The sequence below is a fragment of the Eulemur rufifrons genome, chromosome 25, assembly GCF_041146395.1.
Source record: "Eulemur rufifrons isolate Redbay chromosome 25, OSU_ERuf_1, whole genome shotgun sequence".
Classification (NCBI taxonomy): domain Eukaryota; kingdom Metazoa; phylum Chordata; class Mammalia; order Primates; family Lemuridae; genus Eulemur; species Eulemur rufifrons.
The window spans coordinates 18,862,082-18,887,745 of NC_091007.1; the positions used below are offsets into that span (position 1 = coordinate 18,862,082).

General features: G+C 41.5%; 1 protein-coding gene across 4 annotated transcripts in view; it reads right to left on the reverse strand.

The window, feature by feature from the left end:
• Positions 1-10,812: 10,812 nt before the first annotated feature.
• MKX (mohawk homeobox) overlaps positions 10,813-25,664 on the reverse strand; it is a 70,066-nt gene continuing 55,214 nt past the window's right edge. For 2 of the 4 annotated variants that reach the window (XM_069458739.1, XM_069458738.1), the window contains exons 6-7: positions 13,487-13,520; positions 13,039-13,381 (exon numbers count right to left, since the gene is read on the reverse strand). In XM_069458739.1, the coding sequence (XP_069314840.1) occupies positions 13,195-13,381; positions 13,487-13,520 (221 nt within the window). In that variant the 3' untranslated portion in view covers positions 13,039-13,194. Of the gene's footprint in view, positions 13,382-13,486; positions 13,521-25,664 lie in introns of all 4 variants that reach the window. The other 2 variants (XM_069458737.1, XM_069458741.1) reach the window with 2 other exon arrangements.

Below are 25,664 nucleotides of genomic sequence, written 5' to 3' on the forward strand. Positions count from 1 at the left end.
TCCAGACAGTGGATAAACAGAAACCTTCCAATGTATTTGGCTTTGGAGTGCATGATATACGACGGCCGGGTTTTCAGCGGTGGATTTCCTTCCTAACGATGTTTTTCTTAGGCTAACAAGGCAGCCCCCTCTAAGCGCTGCACGGTTGGCTCCCCAGGCCCACCCCTGCCTCCGAAGCTCGGCCACTCTGTTTCCTGCCACCTCCACCTGCTCCCACGGAAGCACCTCCAGTGCCTCCTAGCAGATGAAAGCAGATAAATGCGATTATGCTCCCCTACTGCAGGGTTCTGGAACACAACGCTGGGGCCTGGCATTGTCACGACGAGGAGAGAAAACCTCAATATTTATTAAATATATTGGTGTGTTAGCTCTCTCTTGCCTTATCTGTGTGACAAACGCTGTTCCTGAAAATCAATTTCCTGAAAGCAAATGCACTAAAAATCAATTCACCATTATTTCCGGAATTAATGAGGAATCCCCCGCCATCTAAAGTTTTTCATTGTGTCTTGGCCTCTGCCCACGTCTCTGATGCTGCCATTTGGTACCCAAATGGGCGACTTCCCTCTAACTCCACAGGAGGCTGGCTGCCGTGTCCCCTCTGGCAGACTCAGCACTCCCTGGTGACAGCTTTCTCAGCAGTATCTGCTCCGTCAGGCGAGCGTTCTAGGGAAAGGACTGATCTCGCCTTCAAACACTGTTTAGGGGCTTCTCTCTTCTTGCCGATTTGTGCCCTGAGCTGCCCTTGCCACATTCCTGTACCTGCCTCCTACTTCTGCCAGGGAAGCTCATGTAAACCCTTCTACCTGCTTTGGGGGATTCAGGGTTGGGCCAGGGGTCAAAGTGGCAGCCAGTCCAACTGGTGATTTGGCACACGGGTTCCAGAGGGTTGGCCGAGGCTGTGGCTGACCTCTCGGTCCAGGCGCTGTTCTGTTTCAAGGTTGCACTGGGCTACCTTGAAAGTAGCTGTGCAGGGAGTGGAACCATGGTCCCTGCCCACAAGCACTTGGTGCCAGCATAGAATCAGCGAGTGCGTTTTGTTACAGCTCAGCAAGGGTTGGAACTGTCATACCTCACTTGCTCGGTGTCATTCGGCCTCAGAAGTGAGGAAGGGGAGGCAGAGTCCGAGGAACTTGGGGTCAGACTGCTCACGGAGGGGGAGGGGAATGGAGCAAAACTTGGGGGGGGGGCGAAAAAGATAACAGGAAGGAGAGAGAGCCACAGGGGGACAGTCAAAGGGCCTCAGCCTTCAGGGGGAGAAGAAAGGACTCTAGGGCAGAGCCCTCGGGATACGCATTTGGTCATGGCACCCTCTGAAGGTAAATCTAGAGGAATTGAAAGTCCTGAAATTACTTCTTGACAGTTTCTTAAAGTAACATATATCTTTTTAAAAAAATATTTTAACCAATTTTAAGCGTTCAGTTCAGTGGCGTTAATTACATTCACGATGTTGTGCAACCATCGCCATATCCAGGTTTTCATCCCCCCAGACAGAAACTCAGCGACCAGTGAGCAGTACTCCCCGTTCCCATGCCCTGGTAACCTCTCACCTACTTTCTGGCCCTGTGAATCTGCTTATTCTGGGCACTTCGTCTAGGTGGAATCACAAAACGTTTGTCCTTTTGTGGTTGGCTTATGCCACTTGGCACGATGTCTTCACGGTTCATCCTTGTTGTAACATGGATCAGAATTTCATTCCTTCTTATGCCTGAGTAATATTCGACGTCTCTTTTTTAACCACTGGATTTCTCCTGCTTTGGATACCTTTGCAGAAACTCAGACTACTTGATGAGACGTGTGAAGCCATAAATGTAACGGAAGCCTTTGTCCTGAAAGAAAAAGACCCCAGAGGTGGTGGAGATGCAGACCCCCCCGGCAGCTCAGGCTGGGGTTGAAGAGTTGCTGCCCTGAACGGACCCACTCCTCGTTGCCAGGGAGCTCTCTGCTCCCTCAGGAACTGACCACATTTGACCTTGTCAGCTTGGGTGAACTTGGGAGAATGACCTGGCAGGGAGTTAACTCTACGGAGAAAGATGATTCCAAGTTCATCTTCATCTTTGCCTATACCTTAAAGGAAAAGAAATTTTCCCAGTTTGTGGTTATTTACGGCACTGTAAATCAAGCAAATGCCATGAAGTGCCAACAAATTTTTTTTTTGGAAAATCAGCCTTAAATAGCTAAACTCTCAACAGCAGCTCATAAAGTGAGGCTTGGCAGTTGTTAGGTAGTTATGGTTAAATTGACAGTCCTTTGGGGAATTAAGATATCCCAAAAGCAGAGGTAGTTAAGACTATAGTGATAAATGGTTGGGCTTGTTGGTTGAGGAGATTTTATAGCACGTATTTAAGCTTAACCGCCTGTGAGAAAGTGAACAGGAAATCAAGGTTATCACTTCTTCATAGCTACTCCATTCATTATTGACCTCAGGGGGTCTTGTGACAGACCAGGAAAGGCAAGACTGAGGCTATGTGAAGGAAGAGATCATTTCTAGGTAACATGATATTGTCAGGCAAAAAATTTCAAAAGAGGAGAGAGAGAAGGTGTTAGAGAGTTGCACAAATCTTACAAAGGTACCAAAAAGAAAGTAAAAAATAAGGAGAGAGAGAGAGACAGACAGACAAAGAGACAGAGGTACATACCAGAACAGAAATTTTTAAGACCACAATCAAGAAAAAAAACAAGAATGTAATTCCACCTGAGACTTCTGGTGGAAGATGGTAGTGCAAAGCTATACTTTATTCCCTTAGAGCCTCCCACAAAGACCAACAAGAAGAAAAACAGAGGGCAAAAATTCCATCTTGGATGAAACTTAACTTGGACTCCACCACAGCACGTTAAGATTATCCGCCATATGCAACATGCTGACCAACCTGAGAGAGAATATGAGTTGATGCATACCTCCCTACACCTCAAGAAGGGTATAGCTTGCTCTAAAAGTAAGTGAAACAGAATCCTAAAATATCCAACTGATAATCCCTTACTTAGTAAGACAAGGACTTGAGTCATGGGCAGAACACAGGAAAAAGGCTAAGTTTCATTGGGAGTTTAGTTTTATAATGTAGAATTAGCAAGGACAATGGGGCTGAGGGATTTATTTTCTTCTACCAAGAAACAGACTAGAAGTGAGAGACAGGCCTGAAGAAAAAACACAATAATCTGGCTTGTAATTCCTGCCCTGAGTCAGGTGAACAAAGAAATGATCAGTGAGAGCTACCACACTCCAGTGTCACCCACCTTCTATCCTGTCTAGGGGACCCACCCGACCTGGAGAGGCAGCTCTGCCCTCAAGCAGACACAGAGAGGGTGCGGTAAGAAATGTGAGCATGAAGTTGCTGTGAAACATGTACCTGCACCGGAGCTGCCAGGAACCCTGTGCCCTCCACTGTCCTTGAGCAAAGTGTATCAGTAAGTGCAAAGGACACAAAGCAGGGCTGGAATGTTAATCTCAAAGAGGAGAAAAACAAACATAAGAAGGAAAACGTACATGAAAAGCAATTTTCAAGAAAATGAGAAAATTTCTGAGACATCTTACTCTATATTCTCAAAAAAGTTAGAGGAAATAGATTTTGAAAAGCAAATTCAAAGAGGGGATGAATGATATAACTAGCACAGAGGAGAGAATAAGGAAAGTGAGTCTCCCAAGGACAGTAAAGAAATGGAAGGTAATTTTAAAAAACCCAAAAGGAAACCCAAAGACATGAAAACAACGCTGAGAAAACTTGATACTACTAACAATAGGTATGAGAGACTGACACAGGCAATTTAACTAGAATTCTACTACACTCTTTTAAAGTCACATTACTGAATACCCAACACCTAGCAAAGTGCCTGGCATATACAGATACACAACAAGTAATAGTTGAATAAATGAATAAGGCAAATCAGTAATTTTGAGAAAGAGAACAGAAAAAGGGAATTTAGGAAATAATTTAGGTACAAAATTGTTTTTTCCTGAAATAGATTTCAATCTGAAGATCCAGAAGATGCAGAATGCTCCAGAATCACCCTCAGAAATATCCTGGCTAAGTTACTGAACTTTAGGTATAAGTAAAGAATTGTATGTGTAGTTAGGCAAAAAAACCAAAACGAAGCCCAGCAGATAATGTATCAGGGAGGAATACAAGGCTGGCGTCAGAGTTTCCCACAGCAATATTTAATGGGTAGTGAAGCAACAACAAGAGTTTTGAGGGCAAAGTAAGAGCGCAGACTTGGATACCTAGCTGAGCTGTCAGGAATGTGCAAGTGAACCAAAGACAACTTCAACCTGAGCGAATATAGTATTCATAAGATCAACTTAAAAAAATTAATGAGAAAATTGTTCTAATCAAAAGATAAATCAAAATAGAGGATGTTAGACAAGCATCCAATCTGCAGGTGGCAGATATAGGCCAAGAAGGTGGTTCCTCAGGGTGGAAAAGCTGGGGGGGGGGAACCAATCAGGGGAAGGGACTGCAGGAAAACACAGAGCACCTGATAATCATGTATATCATCATCTGGTAACATCCCGCAACTCCCATAATCTCTTCCCCGGACCAAGCGAATAAAAGGAAACCACCTGGCAGTCCTATATTAATGTCTTTCTCCACTTGTGGAGACTGACCCGTTCCTGTCTCTGGAATGTATTTTCACTTTGTGGGAAAAAAAGCTTTCTTCTTTCTTCCCTCTTTCCAATGATGAAAGCTGTTTGTGTGGAATTGCTTCCTGTCTGTGGTCACTCCGCTGCACCGGCCCTGCTTGTGATGCTTCCAAGCAAGGAGCCAAAGAACCAGGACAACATTTCTCTTTGAAAAACCCAACCCTGGCATGAACTCAGGAAGGAGAAGTAGTACATAAAAGGACATATAGTAAGCATTAAACCTATTTCTGTAACTGTGAGAGTTATGGTTTCAGAGAATAAGTAGCATATATACTGATAATGTAAAATTAGTAAGAAAATGTTAACAATGACCTGTGAGAATGAGAAGTGGAAGAGTTATAGTTACTTCATACTGAGGATTCAACAGATGGTACTTAAAGTGTGTAAGTTAAGAAATCAAGATTGGAAAAATGGTCACCTCCCTGTGCCTCGGATGCTGTGCCCTTCATGCCAGCTCCAATTTAACTATTTCAGGGAAACTGCTCTTGAATTTGTCAGGCAGAGCCCATGGAGTTGAGCAAGGGCTTGGCCCTACATGGAAGAAGGGAGGGGGATGGGGAAGGGAGGGGAGGAAGGAGAGAGGGGCAGGAATCATTTGTTTGTTTCCCTCTGTCCAGACTAGTACCTGGATTTCTGCAGAGAAGAACCCCAAAGGCGGGCATCAATCTCTGAGTTCTTAGAGAAAGCTTGGCTTGTGAAAATACCTAGATCTCTGAGAAGAAGGCAGCACTAGATAGTGTGAGGTCTTGACTCTCAAAGTGCTGGGGGAGAGCTGAGCCAATGGCCAGGCTTCCTACCTCTGCAGTTATGTAGCCTGGAGAGTAGTATGGATGTCTTGGTGTTTCAGCAGAAGACTACAGCTTGCCAGCTGGTCCATCTCCTGATCACAGGGGCTGAAAGTGTCTGCCCCCCCCCAACTCATTTCCACTGCTTAAGATAGAGCTAGGTTTCAAATTGAAGAAATTCTTGAGCATGCAATGAAAAATGATGACTGAGCAGCCATAGAGAGGAATAACAAACACAAGAGCGGGAGCAGGAAGTTTCTACTGAAACAGAATTGTTGGAGGAGGACTATTACAACCTGACAATAAATAATGAAACAAATGCACTTTAGGAGATTCAGTCGTAGCATCATACAAGATATTTTTCACACACACACACACACACACACACACACCCGACAAAGGACTCATATCCAGAATGTACTAAAGAACATTTAAACATCAGTAAGAAAACAGCAAACAACCCAATACAAAAATGGGCAAAAAACTTGAACAGGCACTGACACAATGTCTGAACAGTCAGTACATATAAAAACCAGAAATTAAATATTAACTAAATATTTATATTAAATAATATTGATATATTTAGTGAGTATTATCTTGTTTTAATATTAAGGACAAATTCAAACCGCAAGATTCCTCTACAAATCTACTCTAATGCCTAAAACATTAAAAGCTGAAAATGCCAAAATGGCAAGTCTGTGGAACAATTAGATCTCTTACACCTTGCTTTGAGGGTGTAAACTGGTGCTACCACTATGGAAAACTGCTTTATAATATCCACTAAAAGTGAGTATAACTCAAAAAGTCCAGCTCCTACCTAGCAGAAATGCATACATGAATTTACCAAAAGAAATACACAAGAATGTTTATAGAAAGGTTATATAGCTCAAAAAACAGAAAACAACCCACATCTCCATCAAGAGTAGGATGTATAAATAATTTGTGGTATATTCATATAATGATGCAATAATATATAGCAATAAAAAAGAATGAATGGCTACTACCTGCAACAAGATGGATGAATCTTACAAATACAATATTGAACAAAAAGACAGAAATACAAGTGTAACTTTGTGATTTCATTACTCAAATTCCAAAAATAGGCAGAAGTCAGAAAAATGGTTCCCTTTGTGGGAGCTTCTGGAATACTTATAGCATTCTTAATCTTGATCTGGGTGTTAGTTATACAATTGTATTCTCTTTGCAAAAATTTCTTGAATTGTGTACTTATGGTTTGTGAATTTTTCTGTGTTGCAATTTAATAAAAATGTTTAGAAAAAATTCAACAGCCATTTATAACAAAATTTCTTAGTAAGTCCAGAATGAAAGAATATTGTCTTAAGATATGAAAAAGAATAACTCTGAAACCAACATCCGTTATCCTATAAATACTTAAACACTAGAAGTGATCCCATCAATGTTAAGTAAAAATACAAGTGGGTTCACTATTACCTCTCCCATTAAAATTTGTTCTGAAAATATTACTTAATATCACAAGGTAGGAGAAAGAAATAGAGTATGTATAAATATCAGAAAGGGATAAGTAAATTTTTATTATTTGGAAATAATATGATTGTATACCTGGAAATCCATGTGAAAAATACCTGGGAAAATTAATTTAAAAAATAGAATCCTAATTAGGTGGCTGGCTAACAAAAGTGATATAAAAAATCAATACTTTATAAACAAGTGATAATTAAGATTATATAAAAATGGAAAAATCACATTGACAGGTGCAACACAAAAATAAACACCTATTAATAAAATGAATCAAATGGAAGAAGAAAATTGAATAATAAAACTCAATATTGCAAGGTGTAAACTGATCTCTGTATCCATGCCAACTGCAAACACCAACATGATTTTGGGGGGATTAGGGATTTGATAACAACATTTATCATGCATATTTGCAAAAGTAAAGATGAGCAAAGAGCCAGGAAAATTCTGAGGAAGAATAGTGACAAAGGACTCTATGTTCACTGCTACAGTAAGAGACTGAATGATGAGTTCAGAGGCAAATATTTAAATTAGTGGATTTGCTAGTAAATAGTTCTGAGACAACCAGCTAGGTTTTCTTTTACAGAGGGGTAGGGGGAGTATTTGGGAGGCAGCCAGATATCTAGCTTACGTTTTATACCAAAATAAATTGCCAATGGATAGAAGATTTAAATATACAAAAATAAATTATAAAACTGATAGCAGAAAACATGGACAAATCTTTTTACAATCTTGACATTAACTGTACACTAGGTAGTACTGTTAAGTACTTTATATATAACTAATCTGCACAATATCTAAGAAGCAGATGTTATGATCCGTATTTTACAGATGAGGAAACTGAGGCACAGATGGGTTAAGTGTGTTGTCCAAGGTTGTCGGCCAATAGGCAGAAGAGAGGTTATTTGAACCTCAGCAATCTGGCTTCAGAGTTTGTGCCCTGAACGACCACACTACCCTGCTTTTATGTTGCCCCATCAGAGAGGGTATACACCCTAAGTATGTGCACAGATGATGTTTGAGCTTCTGAATTTAAAAATGTAAGTAAAGTTTAAAAACAAAACAACAAACTGGGAAAATATTTGCAATATATATTACAGACAAGGTGCTGATTTTTTTAAATATATAAAGAACTCATACAAATTAGTTACAAATGAACAAAAAGTAAAAAGCAAAAAGAAAGAAAGACATGAACAAGCAGTTTATGAAAAAGAAATGCCTGTAAGTTTATGTAGTGTCACTCATCTTAAAAACGTGCAAGTTAAAACAATGTTGAGATGTAATTTTTACTGACCACATTGTCAAATTGTGAAAAGTTTAATAATACTGAATGTTTTGACTAGGTTGAGGAAAAACGGACACACCTTATTGCTGGAAGTATAAGTTGGTAGTATTTTTAAATCGTAATTTTGCAACATTGATCAAAAAACTTAATGTACTTATCATCTGACCCATTAGTTCCACTTCTGGCTATCTAGTCCATAGTTGTATAAATGGCAGGAGACATATATGCACAAGAATGTCCATGGAATCAGTGTTTTGCTACTCAGTGTAAGGCAACTACATCTCTAAGAGCACTGTGAGTTCAGCTGACATTTTTTTTTCTTATGGAAAGACTTGCTTGATGAAGAAGACAGTACATTGACTTGTATTTTGGTGCAAGTTCCTTATCTCAATGTGAAACAGCACTTTTGAGTAGCATTGGTTTGTAATAACTGAAAATTGGAAATAACCCAAAAGTCCATCAATGGGGTATTTGCTAAATATTAATAAGCTACAGTTGATCCAAAAATAAAATCCTATGTATTCATTTAAAATAATGAAATCTATGTATATGATGGAATGAAAAAATGTTGCAGACCAGTAAGAATATAGTAATAAGTGTGAGATGAGAAAGTACTAGTTTGTATATACATCGAGTTTCTAGAAGCACAGGAAAGATGCTGTGGACCAGGGTTCTCTTTGGGATGTGGGATTGGGATCAAGGAGAGCTAGGACATGGGGTTTTTATCTTGTGCCCTTCTATACTGTCTACAATTAGCACAAGGTACATTTATAATTTTTTAAAACACAAATTAAAATTTTAAATTTTGTTTAAAAGTCAAGAATACCAGTCAGATTAGACTCATTGCAGATCAAATTTCCAGAAACTGGCTTTGGGCTAAAATTTGTTTTAGAAGATGTACGGGGACAATCTTTACAGGAGCTAAATTCCCACGGAGTCATCTGTGTAAAGATGTAAGAACACATCAGCTTGTTTTTCTAAACTCAGAAATCTGTTTTTGTCACCTTAAAAAAAAGTTTATTAGGGCCAATGCACCCGTCTCCCGGACCAAAGTTTTAGTCCATCTCTAAGACTGGTCTCCAAGCTAGGAAGTGGCGAAGTTGGGATTCCATCCCTACAGTGTGACAGGCAATCATCTAATTCTAATCACAATTTTTACAAAGAAGTACAGGACCAAGAAACTCTTAGCGCTCAGAAGGGCCCAAAGACAGCAGACATTAAGACGTTTCTGACAAAGTCTAGGGGCCCTATACGCTTCATGGAAACCACAACTTATATTGCCAGAAAGCATGGAATATTAGCCCTTTCAGGGTTAAGGGAGCGCTAATTGTTAACATCCAAACAGTGCCCCAAAGTTTGCAAAAGTGCTCTTGCATAGGCTGTGTCACTGAGTCTTCCTGACAGATCTTAGGAGTAGGCAAATTTCACAGGTCTGATTTCATAGACACAGACACTGGGCATAGAAGGCTCACGCTTATTCTTCAAAGTCATTCAGGAGGGAAGCAGCAAAGCCAGAATGTGCCAGCCCGAGTCCTCACCAAGACCCCACGCTGCCCTCCAAGGCATGGCCCGACCCACGCCACCCCTGCCAGGGAGCCTGGTCAGCGTGCTCTTGTTCTCTGTGTTTATTTGCACGCTGAGATGCCACTGAGCTGGACGAGTTTAAAAGCAGAGCATGGCGGTTGCCACTGTTTGTTAAACATTGCCTCTTGGAGCGGGTGGAAAATAGCAGCCTGAGCCCCTTTCAGTCATCTCGAACGGTATCAAAGGTGCACACACAGAGGAAAAGCGAATCTTGTTTATCTGTAGGAAGGAACTACCGCACACTCCATGTTCTCTACTGCTATGTCTGTTCCTCCTTAAGTTTGTTCTGCTTTGTGCTTTTCTCCAGGAAGTTCACAGTGACAAATAATAAAATGATCTTCCTTGAAGGTCTTTCTAACTCCGATATCAACTTTCACCATTTCACTGCGGCCTTTCGTGTGAGACGTCTTTCCCTTCCTAAAGCGCTCCATTAAACTACCCACATCTTAGATTTCATTTCTATTTCCTTGCGCATAAACCCCATATAGAGGGATCATAATTACACGATAATACATTCCACTTACTAAGCACCTATTATCTGTCAGCCGTTGTGGTAGGCACTTATATAGTGCATATTATCTCAACCTTCCAGCAAACTCTACAAGGCATAGCTCCTTCCTCCCACTTTGCAGATGGGAAAACTGAAGATGAGAGTGACCGAGTCTGACCTTCAGCAGTGGGATTCAAACACAGATCTGTCTAGCTTCAAGGCCAAGGTTTCCTCTTGAGTCCGGAGCATACCAATAATAATGCTTATTGTCTTTGTGATCAAAAGAAAGCGTTTAGTGAAAACGTTCACTTTTAAGTCATGGGTTTTAATAGTCAGCATCGCACTCTTTTTTCCTTGGCGCTTAAAAGGCGGGTTGGTTGTCTAAGGTGATGAAATTCAAACCTAATCCAAACGTGGTGTTCTCGTATCGTACCCCTCACCAGCCTACAGGGAACTGCCGCACATAATGGACACTTCTGTTCTACCACTTTCTCCACCTGGTCAACCCTCAAATGAAAACAAAATTCATATGATCATTGAGGTCTAGAAATTAACTTTTATTTTAAATCTGTCAAGAACTCCTGGCAGTTATTAATTTTATTAAAATGATTACATATGGCAAAACAAAGAATAGAGGTAATTCTATTTCTCTACAACATAAATTATGAGTTAGATTCTCAGCTGCTGGCTCAACATTGTTCAAGATTCTTTTCAAGGATGGGGGGGGATTTTAATATCCAGAAAATGTTAAAGCAGCAAAAGAAAAAATAAATTAATGTAATTGCCATTGGAGATATTGCCAAGGATGTGCTTATTATAAAATCTTCTTGACGTGTTAATTATAAAATCTTTCAAGCTTTCATATTTAAAAAAAATTATGTAAATAGCTGTCCTATATTGGTTTGTCACCTATAGTTTATAACACAGAAGAAATTTGCTGATTCAAAAAAAAAGATGGCAAAAATGAGTCATGACTAATTCAAATAAAATACAACCAGCATTCATTCATCTAACTGAAATACGTCAAAACAAAAACATTTTTATTAACACATTTAATACCAGAATAACTTATAATAGTATGAAAAAGAGTGAAGTACTTGTCTTTAGTTTTCATGGACATGCTCACATTTTGGCAAAATTGTTTTGTAAAGATTCCCAAGTTTTGGGATCTCTAACCCCTTAAGGATATAAACCAAAAGAACTCATACTTCATCTGATCATACAGTCATAACTTATATATCTTGCTTTGCACTTACTGTTACTGCAAACAGCAATTTAGAAAACAAAGTAAAAATATACATATATATACACACACACAAAATATTTCTATACCAAATTATCTTCATTACACTAAATAAACCCAATCCCCAAATGCTATGTTACATGAAAAAGTGTCGTACAATTTATATCAAGACTGATACTGTCCATCACTTAGAGCAGCCTTTGGTTTTAAAAGCATTTTGCAAAATAAAGAAAAATGTCACCGCATGGCTGCACTATTGGCCCTCGTTCACTCACAAAAATGCTTTCCAGTTTAAACAAAACAAAACAAAAAAATAGATTACATACCCAGAAAAAAAATCCCACCATAAAAGTCAAATCTTTTTACTCCTCTGTAGCACATACACTCTGTTATATTTGGCATTTCCACTGTTTATTCAAGTTTCAAGTCTTCCCAAGCTGATTAGAATATTGTTTTTGATTGAAAAAGATATTCTTCGTTCTTGATATTGATTATTCTCACTCAATAGTAGTCTAATTTAGAAACAAAATGTTTTCTTTTAATGCATGATTTCACTTAATTTTTACTTTAATGTCCTGTTTGGCAAAATCCAGACTGACTGTTCAATGTTTTGTTTTCCGTATGTTTTAAATCTAAAAATAAACTTAATGCATGTATATGTATATTCACACAGAGATACATTTCTCTCATTGTCTTGTTCTCGTTGCAGCACAAATTGTCCATCAGCAATTGCAACTTGAAATGAACCAAATAAAAGGTTTTCAGTCATTCCATCTGAAAGCAGTTTCCATCACGAAAAAACACTGAGCTCTAATGCAAACAGGATTATGTTTTAAGACTAAAGTATAGGTTCAGTTCTACACAGGAAAATTTTGAGTTATTTATATAATAAAGTTTTTAAAAACTTCAGCAAAACTTGAAAAAAAAAAAAAAACCCCAAATGAATTCTAAAGGGTATTGTGGTGCTTTCCAGCAGTGCTTGAAAAAAGTTTTCCTGATTGCAATGTGTTCACTGCAATCTTAAATTAGTGTGAAGGAATCACTTTGTAAATGTACACATTATGTGGATCACTGTACCTTTCATTTTGGAAGTTTGGAACATATCAGATATGCAGGCGAGATACATGCATAAAATTCTCACTGTCACTCTGAAAAGCACACTGAACAATTTTCAATACTGTAGAAGTTTTTTTTTTAAAGGAACATTTCACTTGAGCTGAACAGATTTCCAAGTTTTAATATGTGAATTACTGAATATATTTCAAGGGCTTTCAGCGATTCTGGTTTCAGTCCTGGAATGGTTAGGTCCTCTGTCTGGAATGATGCAGGCAGACTAATAAGCATACGGCGTTGGCATTTTGAGGCATAGCTGTTCTGCTATGCCCACGTTGGAGCTGATTTTTGGGAAGCAAGGCACTTACTGTAGGGTAATGCAGACGTTTTATGCATAGTTTGAATAACATAAAATAACTTAATATTTTTGATTAAAATGAGTTTTTTTTATAATTTATACGTCTTTTATAGAAGCAACTAAATGATCTATTTAGGATGATTAAAAATAAGAAGAGGTTTGAGAGGGAGTCATTTTCACCCCTGCTTCGGCTCTTAGGATGAGGATTTATGAAAACCACTGAAGAGAACATCTGTGGTTGGATGTGAAACGCAGCAAGCTAGCTTTCAAAACTGCTGCCCCAGTGGCACCTTGACAGTCTTGACTTCTGCTATGTGGGACGACTTCTGGATGATGCAGCTGGTAGTGCCCTGCAGTTTGTCTTTTCCCTGTGCAAGATTTGTTAAGGCCATGGCTGCATTTATCTCCTTCCAGTACGTGTCGTCCTTGCCTGGCCCCTTTCTGTTAGCTGCACTAGAGTTAAGCAGAACAGAAAGAGAACGATCAAACTCAACTGCAGTTTGCATTGAAAATGCCACTGCTACAAAGCACAAGCAGCCAACAGAAACATCTGCTCACCTGTCACCCTTATTGGATCCATTGTCCAGCGTGTCTGTAAAGAAAAGCAAAAATTCAATTACTTTTCTTTTTTTCCTCCTTTTTCTTAATCTCAGGAGTTTCAGCACTAATTACCAGAAATTAAAAAAAAAAAATCCATCAGGAAATACGGTTGAAAATTAGTTTGTTATAAAGGTAAAGCAATTTGTATTAAGATGCAAAAAAAAAAAAAAAAAAAAATCTCTGTGCAAAGAAGCAGGAATAAGATGAGAACAGGTAACAATGAAAAAGAAAATAGCTTTCATAGATATACAAAAGTCTGAGGTTAATTTACTCTGAGAAATTGTGCCTTTGCATCAGGAGGCAAACAGGACGGAGCAAATGGCACTGTCACCTGGGGCCAGGTTCCGGGCTTGCGCTACCACTCACCTGTGCTGTCACTTTGGGGAGATGAAAATGTCCCACAGTCTCTAGGATCCAGTTTCCTCCACCGCAGAATATGGGCTTTCTAGAAAATCTTGAGGGTGCCACTGCCTCAATATTTTATGATTTCATGGTTATCAAACCTGCGTTCAGGAAAAGGACTGGCAGATAGCGTCTGCTGGCTGCTTAGCAAATGGGCACCAGACTGGGTGCTGACAGCAACGCGGGACTCCCTGGCACGTTTGTGAGAAGGAGCAGGCGCCAGCCTGGCCCCCAGAGAGAAGGCCGCCTCCTGCGGCTGCAGGAAGTGAAAGCTAGGACGCGTCTGCGGACACCCTCACCCTGGGTTGAGATCTGTTCCCTGTCTCGGAACACCAATGTCTCCCAACACCACACAAATGCAAACAACGATGAAAATGCGTTCTTGATCTTAATTAAATTTCTCTGGGTGGCTCATTTGGCTAAAAGAATGTGGGACGAGGGGCACAAAACTGGACATACTTGGGGGAAAGATGCGAAGCGGGTAGAGGGGACCAGCGTGGCGTGGGAAGGGCAGGCAAAGGAGAGCGGCTGGGACCACCCATCAGCTCGTGAGATCCGAAACCTGACAGTGGTTCAGCCACTGTCGCCGTCACCGTCATCCTCCGCACAGCCGACACTACCGAGGAGCTGCAGAAGGGGGCGCTGCGGTGCGCGCAGGAAACAGGAACAACGCAACGTTTGCTCAAGGGGCTCTTCTAGTCCTGCGGCCTCTGCACAACGGTCTTTTCCTGCGCTCAGTCTTCTCTCCTGCTTTTATCTCCTCCAACCCAATATTTCTCAACGTGATTTTCCCCGCCTCTGCAATGCTCAAGGCTACTTAGAGGATGCAACCCAGTGTCCCATTCCGAGCTCTAAGAGTCACAGAACTAGAAGCATCTGGAGAAGAACAGCAACATGATCACAATATAGTCCAACCAGGGCAAAGATTTCCCGGGAAGAGATGGTCAAGAGGAAGTAATTCCATGACCATGTAGACGAGGCAGCTAAGCCTTGATGCACTCTCTGAAGAAAAGGAATTGGGAAAACCTGCTAACATATCCCGAGTCTGGCCTTAAAGTGTAGACCTCCAGGCAATAATGGGTCACTATGAGCTCTTTTCATAAGCCTTCCCCTAGCATTCCAGGGAAATTAAAAAAAAAATGGCAAATAAACAAAAGCACTCAATGAACAATTGACGAGGTTTTTGTTAAGAATAAATGAGATAATGTGTGTCTGGACCAAAATGGAACCACAAATGTTAGTGCCTTGATTCTTCTTTCATTGAATATGCAGGCAGCGTTTTATAAGGTTTTAGGGATTCTTTGGGGGAAATAATTGCATCGGTGAGCAGCGGGATGGCGACCTTCCGCAGCCCTGCCGGCCCCTGCGTCTGTTGGCCCTTACTAGGGTCAGCCTGGATGGTCAGCTATACCTCTTCTGCTTTTGATAACCTGACAATTATAAAAATTACTCAGGCACATGGAGGAAAAGAATGATCATTTTTAATTTACAGAACTCTGATAATCCTGATTCACAGATCACTCACTATGATAGTGCTGGGCATGATTCTAAGTGCTTTTGTGTCTTGACTTATTTAGTACTAGTGACTTTGTATATGGACAGTGTGTCTCCATGGCGTCTGTGAAGTCATCCTTTGCTTAGCACCATTATTCTTTACTCAGGAAGGACAGAGACAAGGCGCTACCAGAGCAGAGAACAAGTCAAGGCCTTTGGGAGAAGGAAAGCCAGCAACATTGGACATTTTACACAGAAAAAACAAAAAAAAAATGAGTTAGGTCTTTGCTCAATTTTGCCCACAAATTGCAACAATTCTGTTGCCAAAGTGAAGCAATAGGTTATGGAGATATTTATTCAATGGAAAGACTTGGCAAAAGCAGAATAAGTTCCATGAAGCTTAAATAACGTTAGGGAAATAACAAAACATAATTTGGAAAAGACCATGTAACCGAAGCTCTGGCTCACAAACAAAGCAGGCTCGTGTACACCACGAGGACCAGAATCCGACTCCCTACCTGAACTGTCAACCTAAGAGTGGTTACCGCGCAGAAAAGAACGCCTGTGGCCATGGGTGGCAGAGCCCAGCGACGCTATTATACCAGTGCAAGGAGCCGGCGTGTCAAAGCAGAACATGAATTCACTGTCACCTCTACAGAGAGCTTCATGTACACAGAGCAGTGAACTGTACGTCTTATAGCCCCACGAATGCCTGGCCGTGGCCAGCACTCCCTGCGGCTGAGTCCTTGAACTTGTTCCACTGAGACACAAGTTTACTGCGGCCAACTATGAAATTATAAAATTCTGCTTACTCTTTTGGTGTATGTGTATGACACCTTGGTGCCTATGCAGATGTCTTTCAAGTGTACATAGACTCAAATCTCTGGGCATTTTTTATCAGTGTCACAGATTTCAACACTGTCCCATGCAGTACTCGACAGACTGGACTCTAATTCCACATTTGTGTTTTAAGGCAGGTGGACACATTCAGTGTCATCGAGTGTGGATTCAGTTCCTTTCCAATAAAAGAAGAAAAGTCTTCACAACAAATAATGAAGAATAGAAACATTCTGCTGCTTCATCAATAGTCAATGCCAAAACTGTATGTCGCCAAGCTCAATCTTAAAGGTTGAAACCAACAAGAAAACGCTGACTACCACCATTTGGGGGAGTCTCTGTGTCCAGCGTGGTGTGGGTTCAAAAACTAAATTGATGCGAGAAGGGCCTGCTGTTCCTATTGCTGTCATTGGTGGGCTGCCCACTGTCACTTGGGTATTATGCATCCGAGAGCCACCTCCTGTGGAGTTGTGTGTTCTGGTTCCCAGAAGAACCAGCAAAAGGAAGAGAGCAAACAGGGCCCTTGTACTCTGAAAGACTCATGCTTTTGTAAGAAAGCAAGGACGCTAAAGATATGGGAATTGGGGGAGATTTTTTTCTTCATTGTGCTGAGATGAAATCTGGGGAAACGTCCCAGCTATTTTAGAGAACTGATGTCATTTGAGGGGAACTCAGAAAATTTACAATCTTCTCATTATATGACATGGTTATGTTAAATGTTGTAATGTTATTTTCTTATGCTCTTTTCCTTTGAAGTAAACACTTGCTGGCTCTTAATCTGGTTCAAGTGCGATGTGCGTTGTGTCTTTTCAGCCCGTAGTGGGTACTTAAGGAGCAGCGGGTCTGTTGTACCCATCACGGGGGTCATGGCGTTTCTGACACTTCTGCCAACTGCTGACGGGTGCCCTCTCCGGCTCCGCTCCAGAAATGGCACCCAGTAGGCTCCAGAAACAACACGATGGAGAAGGAAGGATTCTGAATGTTGCCGAGAAGAGGGAAACGTTAAGTCCGAGCTAGCTGGGGCTGCAGGTCCCTCCGCGCAGGTCATGGACATGCGCAGTCTCGGGCTGCCTGCCCTGCACTCGACTCAGCTGTCTCTCACTCTGCAAGTAGCTTGGCTCGTCCTCCCCAGCGTCTGAGCTAAAATGCCTTTTTAGATTCTAAGGTTCCAAAAATCAGCTACGCTGTCAATTACCATAAAAGCAACTGCTTGGCAGGAACAACTTACTGAACCAGCCAAAAGAGCGTGTTTTAAGACCAAAAAAGAAAAGAAAAGAAAAGAAAAAAAAAAAAATGAGGTGCATAGTTAGGAAAATCTTGGATGCTGTAAAACCCAAACTATGTTGAAACTTAAAGTGGGGCTATCCTCAGTTTGGACATGTGTTTCCCTATAAAATTAAGCAGAGAAACAATTATAAAGAAAACTCAGTTCTACTGCAACTCAAGATGTGTAAGCACAAAGCTCTGTGGGCCAAATGTCCTTTCAGCTTGATAAAAGCAACGTAGGAGTGCTCTAATTTTCATATTTATTCCTGAAGTAGTATTTGTAGCCATAAACGGGGACAAACATATGGCCAAATCTTCTGCTCTGAGATGGTATTTTCAAATTTAATAAATAGGCCCTAAAGTTAAGAATGTTTCTGAGTGTTTCACAATATGCTACTCACACCGCTGAAATGTAAATAAAATTAAGATTAAGAATGAGTATTTTCAAATTGAATCGTCTAAAATCATATAATACGTGTTTCCCTAAATTAAAATGAAGAGTGGAAGAGAAGAAACTTTTGGGACCATGGAAAGAGAGGTGAATGATGAGTGAGTGAGAAATCATTACTGAAATAGTTCTGCCAAGGGGGAAACAAAGGCAGACCATGAGGATTAGTAATGGAAGAGAAAGCCACTCATATTCCAAAACAATCAGAGAGGGTACACTCGTGCATCGAATAATGATGTTGCAGTCAATGACAGACCACATATACGACAGCTGTCCCGTAAGATTGTAATGGAGCTGAAAAATTGTTATCACCTAGTATTTACTATAGTATACTTTTTATTCTTATTTTAGAGTGTGTTCCTACACACACACACACATATATATATGTATATATATAAAAGCTAAACAGCCTCAGGCAGGTCCTTCTGGAGGTATCCAGAAGAAGGCACTATTATCGTAGGAGATGACAGTTCCATGCCTGTTACTGCCCCTGAGGACCTTCCAGTGGGACAAGACGTGGAGGTGGAAGACAGTGAGACTGATGATCTTGACCCTGTGTAGCCTGGGCAAATGTGTGCGTTTGTGTCTTAGGTCTTAACAAAAAAGTTTAGAAAGTAAAAAAATAAATTTTAAACAGAAAAAAAGCTTGCAGAATAAGGACATAAAGAAAAAAAATATTTTTGTACACCTGTGCAATGTGTTTGTGTTTAAGCTAAGTGAGTGTTATAACAAAAGAGTCAAAAAGCTAAAAAAAAAAAAAAAAAAAATTAAAAAGTTCACAGAGTAAAAAGTCACAATAAGCTAAGGTTAATGTATCCTTGAAGACAGACAGATTTTTGAAATAAATTTAGTGTTGCCTAAGTGCACAGTGTTTACAAAGTCTACAGTAGTGTACAGTAATGTCCTGGGCCCTCACATTCACTCACCCAGAGAAACTTCCAGTCTTACAAGCTCCATTCGTGATCAGTGCCCTATAGAGGTGTACCATTTTTTATCTTTTTTAATGTATTTTACCATACCTTTTCTATGCATCCAGGAGCAACAGGCTATACCATAGAGCCTGGGTGTGCAGGAGGCTACACCATCTAAGTTGGTGTTAAGTACATGTTATGATGTTCACATGAAGACGAAATTGCCTAACGATGCATTTCTCTGGGCGTATCCCTGTCGCTAGGTGATACATGAATGTATTCACCTGGCCTGTCAGGCCTGGCCTGATGCCCTTGTAGAGAGATTAAACATCTGGGGGCCCGTGACAATGATGCAAAGCCAGTCCGAGCTCCGCGTGCTTGAAGACCGCACATGTGCACACGCAGTAAGTTTGGGGCCGTAGCTTTGAAAGCAGGTGTGCAGAGCAGAGTGTGGTACTGATCTCAGAGCTCCAGGGAGCTCTGACACACGGATCAGTTTCTGGAACTATTCACACGTTTGGAACAACTGAGGAAACGAACAAGACTCTGGTGAGTAGGGCAGACAAAACCTCACTGAAGGTTCTGGAATGCTGATTGCTCCAAATGTGCAGCGCCTTGCCATTGCCCAGGCCATCCCGGGCTTCCCGCTCCGGCGGCTACAGCCTCACACTCTGTGTCTCCACACCAGGGACCCAGGCTGGGCTAACCCACAGCCGGCACACTGGTTCCACCAAGACTATGCATTTCCTTCCTTTTAAAAATAGCATTTGTTGCTTTTCTTTAATAAGAAAGTAACATAGTTTCATATGGGTTCACTGCAGAAAATCTGAGAAAAAGTGTGAAATAGAAAAATAAAGGACACCTAAGGATAATTACTGTTAATATTCAGATATATGGCCTTCCAAACAAGTATTATACATATCTTTTAAAATGCAGTCATTCTGGACATGCCTTGTAACCTGCTTTTTTCACTGAACTTCCCTACTGCCTTACCCTCTGTTAATAAATAAGATAATGATTGACCCTTTGGCTTTCCCCGATGTGACAGTTAGTACTGCCTGTCAAATAGAAACAGCTCGAAAGAATTCAAACTCCATCTCCATCCAATTTAAACATGAACATTGGGAAACGCGAATGTTAAAAGAAGGGGTTATCTTTACAATAACAATTACTAATATTTATTGAATGCGTATTCTTATGCCAGGCACTAGGCCAGGAAGTCTACAAATGTTATCTGGTTAAATGTCTACAAGGATCCTGCGTGACAGCGCCACCCCCGGTATTTACAAAGGACACTGTGCCTTAGAGGCTGCAGGAACTGGGGAAGGACTCAGTTAGGAAACGGGGTTGTGAGCCCCGGCCCCAGGCCAGCTGGCACTAGGGTCATGGGTTTAGCCCCTGCATTCCACTACCCAAGTGATCTCTGTTGGCAAAGCCACCACAGCAAGGCTTAAAGCATTGTGTACACAGAAAGCCTGTGGTAGAAGAACCTATCAAAAGTCTGTTAAACTTTTTTCTGTGCTTTTTGCTAGAATTTTCGATCCCAAAGATACAAAAAGAAGACTTTTTTTCTCCTTATGATTTAATTTATAAAATCAAGGACTCTGTCCAAATTGCAGGACAGGGAATGTAAATAAGCTCTCTTGAGCTCGTCCTCACACTTTAAGCAGACTAACACTTTAATAGATGTGATACCCCTATACTCACTCTTCTGTGCCCCAGAGTGAATTACTGCTGAGTAAATCCCGACAGCTGCTGCGGCATCACTTTTAGAGGAAATTGTGGTTGTTCTCTCTTTGGGACAGTTAGAGCTTTTGAATGAGTAAAGATAAATCATTCTAAGTGATATCTGCCAAAAAAAAAAAAAAGGGGGGGGGGAGGGGGAGAAACAAAACCACCCCAACAACCTGTAACACTTATCTGCTGAAGACTACGCTGCTCCCACCAGTTCCACCGAGCAAGAGCGAGTTCCACTTTACAACTTCGGCGTGACAGGAGACAGCAGTAAAGCCTGGTGAAGATCAAGGCTACCGCTGATGGAAGAGTTATGAGAAGACTGGGTTTTGTGAGTCTAGAGATGGGAGAGCTTTGGAAGCTTTCTAAATAGTGAGACCTATAAAATAAAACCCACCTCATCTGCATGGATGGATCTAGTAATTTTTTTTTTCTTTTTGCAAAATACTAGCGAAATTACTTATTATCCTGGGGGCTTAAAGAATGAGCGGCTTCCAAATTCATTTCAGAGTCTGAAGGAAAACAAAAACCTCTTTTCCAAAAATTAAGCCAGTGTTTCCTCCAGCGATGACTTCCACCATCTGGCCAAGGACTCTTTTTTTTTCCCTGCTACCTCTCCTGTGGGCTGGTCCCTTGCTACGGCTAATGACGCCCAGATGTCCTGGATCCACACGGTCCCCACACCTCCAGCCGCCTTTCTGTCAACGCATCGTCCCCCGCTAGCTTCTGCCAGAAAATAAAAATTCGAAGCCACATGCCTCGATTTTGGACCTATAATGGCTCCCTGGTCAGGGTGGGGGTATGCCAACATCGCAGAGCTTTCAGAATAGCTCGTATTTCCATTGACGACAGCAGCCACAGAACATTCTTGTGCCAGGAGCACCAACGCCTGTGGGCAGGTGGACCTGCAGAGGCGCTGCCTGGCTCCTGTCAGGGCTGCGGCTCCCAATGGCATGTCCTTGTCATGCAGAGCACAGGGGGCCCCAGGCTGGTCTGGTGGCTCCTTATTAATTCTCTGTTGTGTCTTTGTCCTGGTAGAAGCACAGCTATTCTGGCCGAGTCAGTCTGGGCTTAGTGGACTAAACGTGCAGGAAGTGGGATTTGTAACTTAAAAAGTCACTTTTCAGAATAAACAGAACACCACCCAATGATAATGTTTCAATTCACTTTCAATCTTTTTCACTGAGCACATTCAATATTCTTGGTGCTAAGTTATTCCGCATTGTCCTGTCTTCCAAGATTGCCCCTCTGTGATCTCAAAGGCTCCACCTTCCCCAAGTCTGAAACTTGCAGCCTGAAACTTCACTTCAAAGATCAGGATGCAGTCTATGGGGAGGTGAGTGTTGGTGGGTGACCAGAAAAGGGGTCTGGAAATGTTAAATATTCTCATTTTTATTCCTGGCTCCTTGGATTAACTACGAGGGTGGTCTCGGGGCGGTCACAGAGGCAGCGTGTGCAGTGGTGGGAGCCTGGGCTCTAGACCTGGACAGCACGAGCTGGACCCCCGCTCTCCACTGCCCGTCTGTGCTCCAGCTGGCCAACTGCTTGCCTCCTCTGTTCCTCACTTTTCCCACCTGTGAAATGGGGATAACAGTACCAGAGGCACAGGGAAATTATGAGGACCACACGATTTGGTATTTTGTAAAACACTTACAAGTGAGCTTGAGCGCATATACCAAGCACTACGCAAGTCCTTGTAGAAAAAAAATTAACCTCCTCTCTCACTTTATTTTTCTGCATCTAGAAAATGGAATTGAATGCAGTCACTAGAAAAATTAGTATTATTCAGTGATTTAATATGAAAACCATTATGTAAGAACAAAATATTTAACTCTGGGCAAAAGCCCATCAGCTCAGATTAATGGATTAAGTGTGTAGAATCTATCATCTTCAAAGACATCTTCAAAATGGCTTTTCTGACGCTCGTCTTGCCAAAGTGCCACGACATGCCAAGACAAAGAGCCCTGGAGCCACATTAAAGAATATCTAAGAACTTTAATTGTCTAATGGATTTTGTTACTTCGTTTTCTCAAGGGGAATAGTGGAGATGCTACCCAAAGTGTTTCATCCATGAAAGCTGGCTTTCCGGCCAAGGTCTCAGAAACTAACTTTCTAACTATGCGTGAATAACTCCTGTGTGTGCCTTGCAAGGAGCATTAATTGTTTACATGATAAAGCACATCTTTGGCTGGGCGCGGTGGCTCACGCCTGTAATCCTGGCACTCTGGGAGGCCGAGGCAGGAGGATCGCTCCAGGTCAGGAGTTCGAGACCAGCCTGAGCAAGAGCGAGACCCCGTGTCTACTAAAAATAGGAAGAAATTATATGAACAACTAAAAATATATATAGAAAAAATTAGCCGGGCATGGCAGCGCATGCCTGTAGTCTCAGCTACTTGCGAGGCTGAAGCAGGAGGATCGCTTGACCCCAGGAGTTTGAGGTTGCTGTGAGCTAGGCTAATGCCACGGCACTCTAGCCTGGGCAACAGAGTGAGACTCTGTCTCAAAATAAATAAATAAAAGCACATCTTTTTACATGCAAGTTGAGCTACTAGTTCTGAAACCTGTGTGCATTTACTATGATTCTCAGCTAAATCTTAACCATGGCCCCACACCCTAATACTGACATCCATCTTCTGAGTTCTATAGTACAAGGGTTAGCTCTCCCAGGAGCCACTGTATAGTGGCCACACTGCAGTTTTAGAAGGGTCGACTTGTTTAATAAACATACAGCTGAATGCCATTAGGCTACAAAGGACCACTATGACCTTCTTCAGCAAAAAGGCCCTTTAAATGGAAAAAATGTGCATTTATAATAATCTAGAAGTTGGCTGAGAAGTCTGGCTCCATCCATGTATTTTCAAACTATTCAGTATCTCTGAAAACCCATCAAAAAGTATTTTCCCTTTGATATATGAACTGCAGTGTATCTTTGCCTTGGCTCACGCTATTGCCGTGCTTTTCAAATTCCTCAAGTTACCATCTCCAGAAATGACACTTCAGACGAGGAGATCTCGGTGTTAAACCTGTCTGACTGCATTAACACCAGAAATGACACAATAAAGGAGGTGACGTTCACAAACTTCTTGGCTCTTTCAGAAGAGTAGCAAGTGACAGTTCCTCTCCTCACAGTTCATCTGCTGTATTTATTAGTAGGAAAAAAAAACCATATTTGAGACATAAGATGAATACTATTACCAGTCCTTCTCTATGTTTCCAACACGCTTCTATGTTCTTAATAAACTTCAACCTTAAATCTGTGCTTGGCATGTCAGTGTTCTACATTTCACACATTTCTACATTTAAAGGTTCTACAACTTTCTGCTTTTAAATCAGAAACAGCATTGAAAGCCTAAACTGGGGCGGCAGGAGACTTGGAAATAAAAATTGGAGAGATTTGTGCGGATGATGTTGAAGCCCGGGAGAAGCTGCAAAGCATGATGCGCAGGGTGGGGTGGGACACCCTGCCCGTGGCAAGGTGGCCGTGGCTGTAGGTCTGAGAGGACCCTGGGCTAGAGGTCCTCCCACGACACATTTTGATGGAAAAAAAAAAAAAAAAAAAAAAAACCCCACCAAATAACTCCACTTTAAATCTTGCCAGAGGGATCCACTCTAAATTTTGTCCAGGGATGTATACACCAAACCAAGCAGAAAGGAAACCTGCAGAACAAGAAGGGACAAGTCACCCCCATTTAAATCGGAACCAGAACAGGTCCCGGCTGAAGGAGGCAGCAGTGGGTGGCTGGGAACAGCTCCTGCTCCTGGGCAAACCGGCACACAGATCCTAGTCCACTATTATCACCCAAATTTAGACTATTTCTAGAAAAAAATCAGGGATAAGTTGCTTCAACCTGACAAGTTGATCTTTTGGGAGGGAAACAAAAACCATTTTCGAGATCAAAAACAACCTGCTTGTGCAATAATTTGTCTAAGGTACCGGATTTGTTGCAGGATGGTAGGAAAACAGCAGACTCTGTAGGGATGTGACCTCGGGCAAAGAATGTATGCACACTGCGCCTAATTTTCTTCACCTATAAAGTGCAGATAATGGTAACAACCACTCCCCGGGGCTGCTGTGAGGACGAAATGAGGTAACAAATGGAAAGCTCTTAGGACAGCGCCTGGCACATAGCAAGGGCTGCGGCACCGCCGTTCCCAGCGTGGAGAAGCCACACCATCAATCAGCCCTTGCTAGCCAGGGGGCCACGCCAAGGACCACGGGGGCACTAGGTTTCTCCTGTCACACCTGAGCCCTCCAACCCCTTTTCGTAGGATGCTGTAGACAAGAGAATAAAATTTACCGGGAAACTTCTCCGCAGGGCGGGTTCCTCGATCCCGTCCCTGAGACTGTGACCAGACAGGTCGCGGAGATGGCCGGGAGCCTGCATTTGAACACGCTCCTCGGGGGGTTGTGATGTCATCCGTAAAGGTGCTGCCCGGTGGCAACTGTTGTGGGCACTGCAAGTGGACTGTTCTAGTAACAGCCATGCTGGGAGTCCCGGCTGTGCATGCGAGTGTAACAGCACAAGCAGTATTTCCTTAGTGTCTTTAAAAAAATATTCACTATTGGATTCTTAGTATTCAAGCAAGGGTCAAATATCAGTCTTCAGGCTGTAACTAATGAACCAAGTTCTTGATTCTACCTGAGTATAAATACCCTACATAACATTTATATAGGAAAACATTGCCCTAGAATGGGTGACTCCAGCTTCAAAAATACTTTTTGTTGTTTATTTTTGTTTACATATGGATATAATACCATTAATGATGCTTTTTTGGGGGTAAAACACCTCACTTTACTTGCATTACTTCTGCCCGGTTATTGCAATTTTTATCATGCGTTCATATTTAATTCAGGGAGAGTCATTACTAATACAAACTTGAGAATAAAGGAATCCAAGATTTTCATTATAATATATTACAGACGACTTCAGAATTCTCAAATCACTCTCCTTCTTCTAATTGGAATAGCCATGGTAATCATATACTGTTAAAAGATCTGTGTTTTCTGTTTTGAAAATAAACATGTTGGCCCAGTTCTAAATTG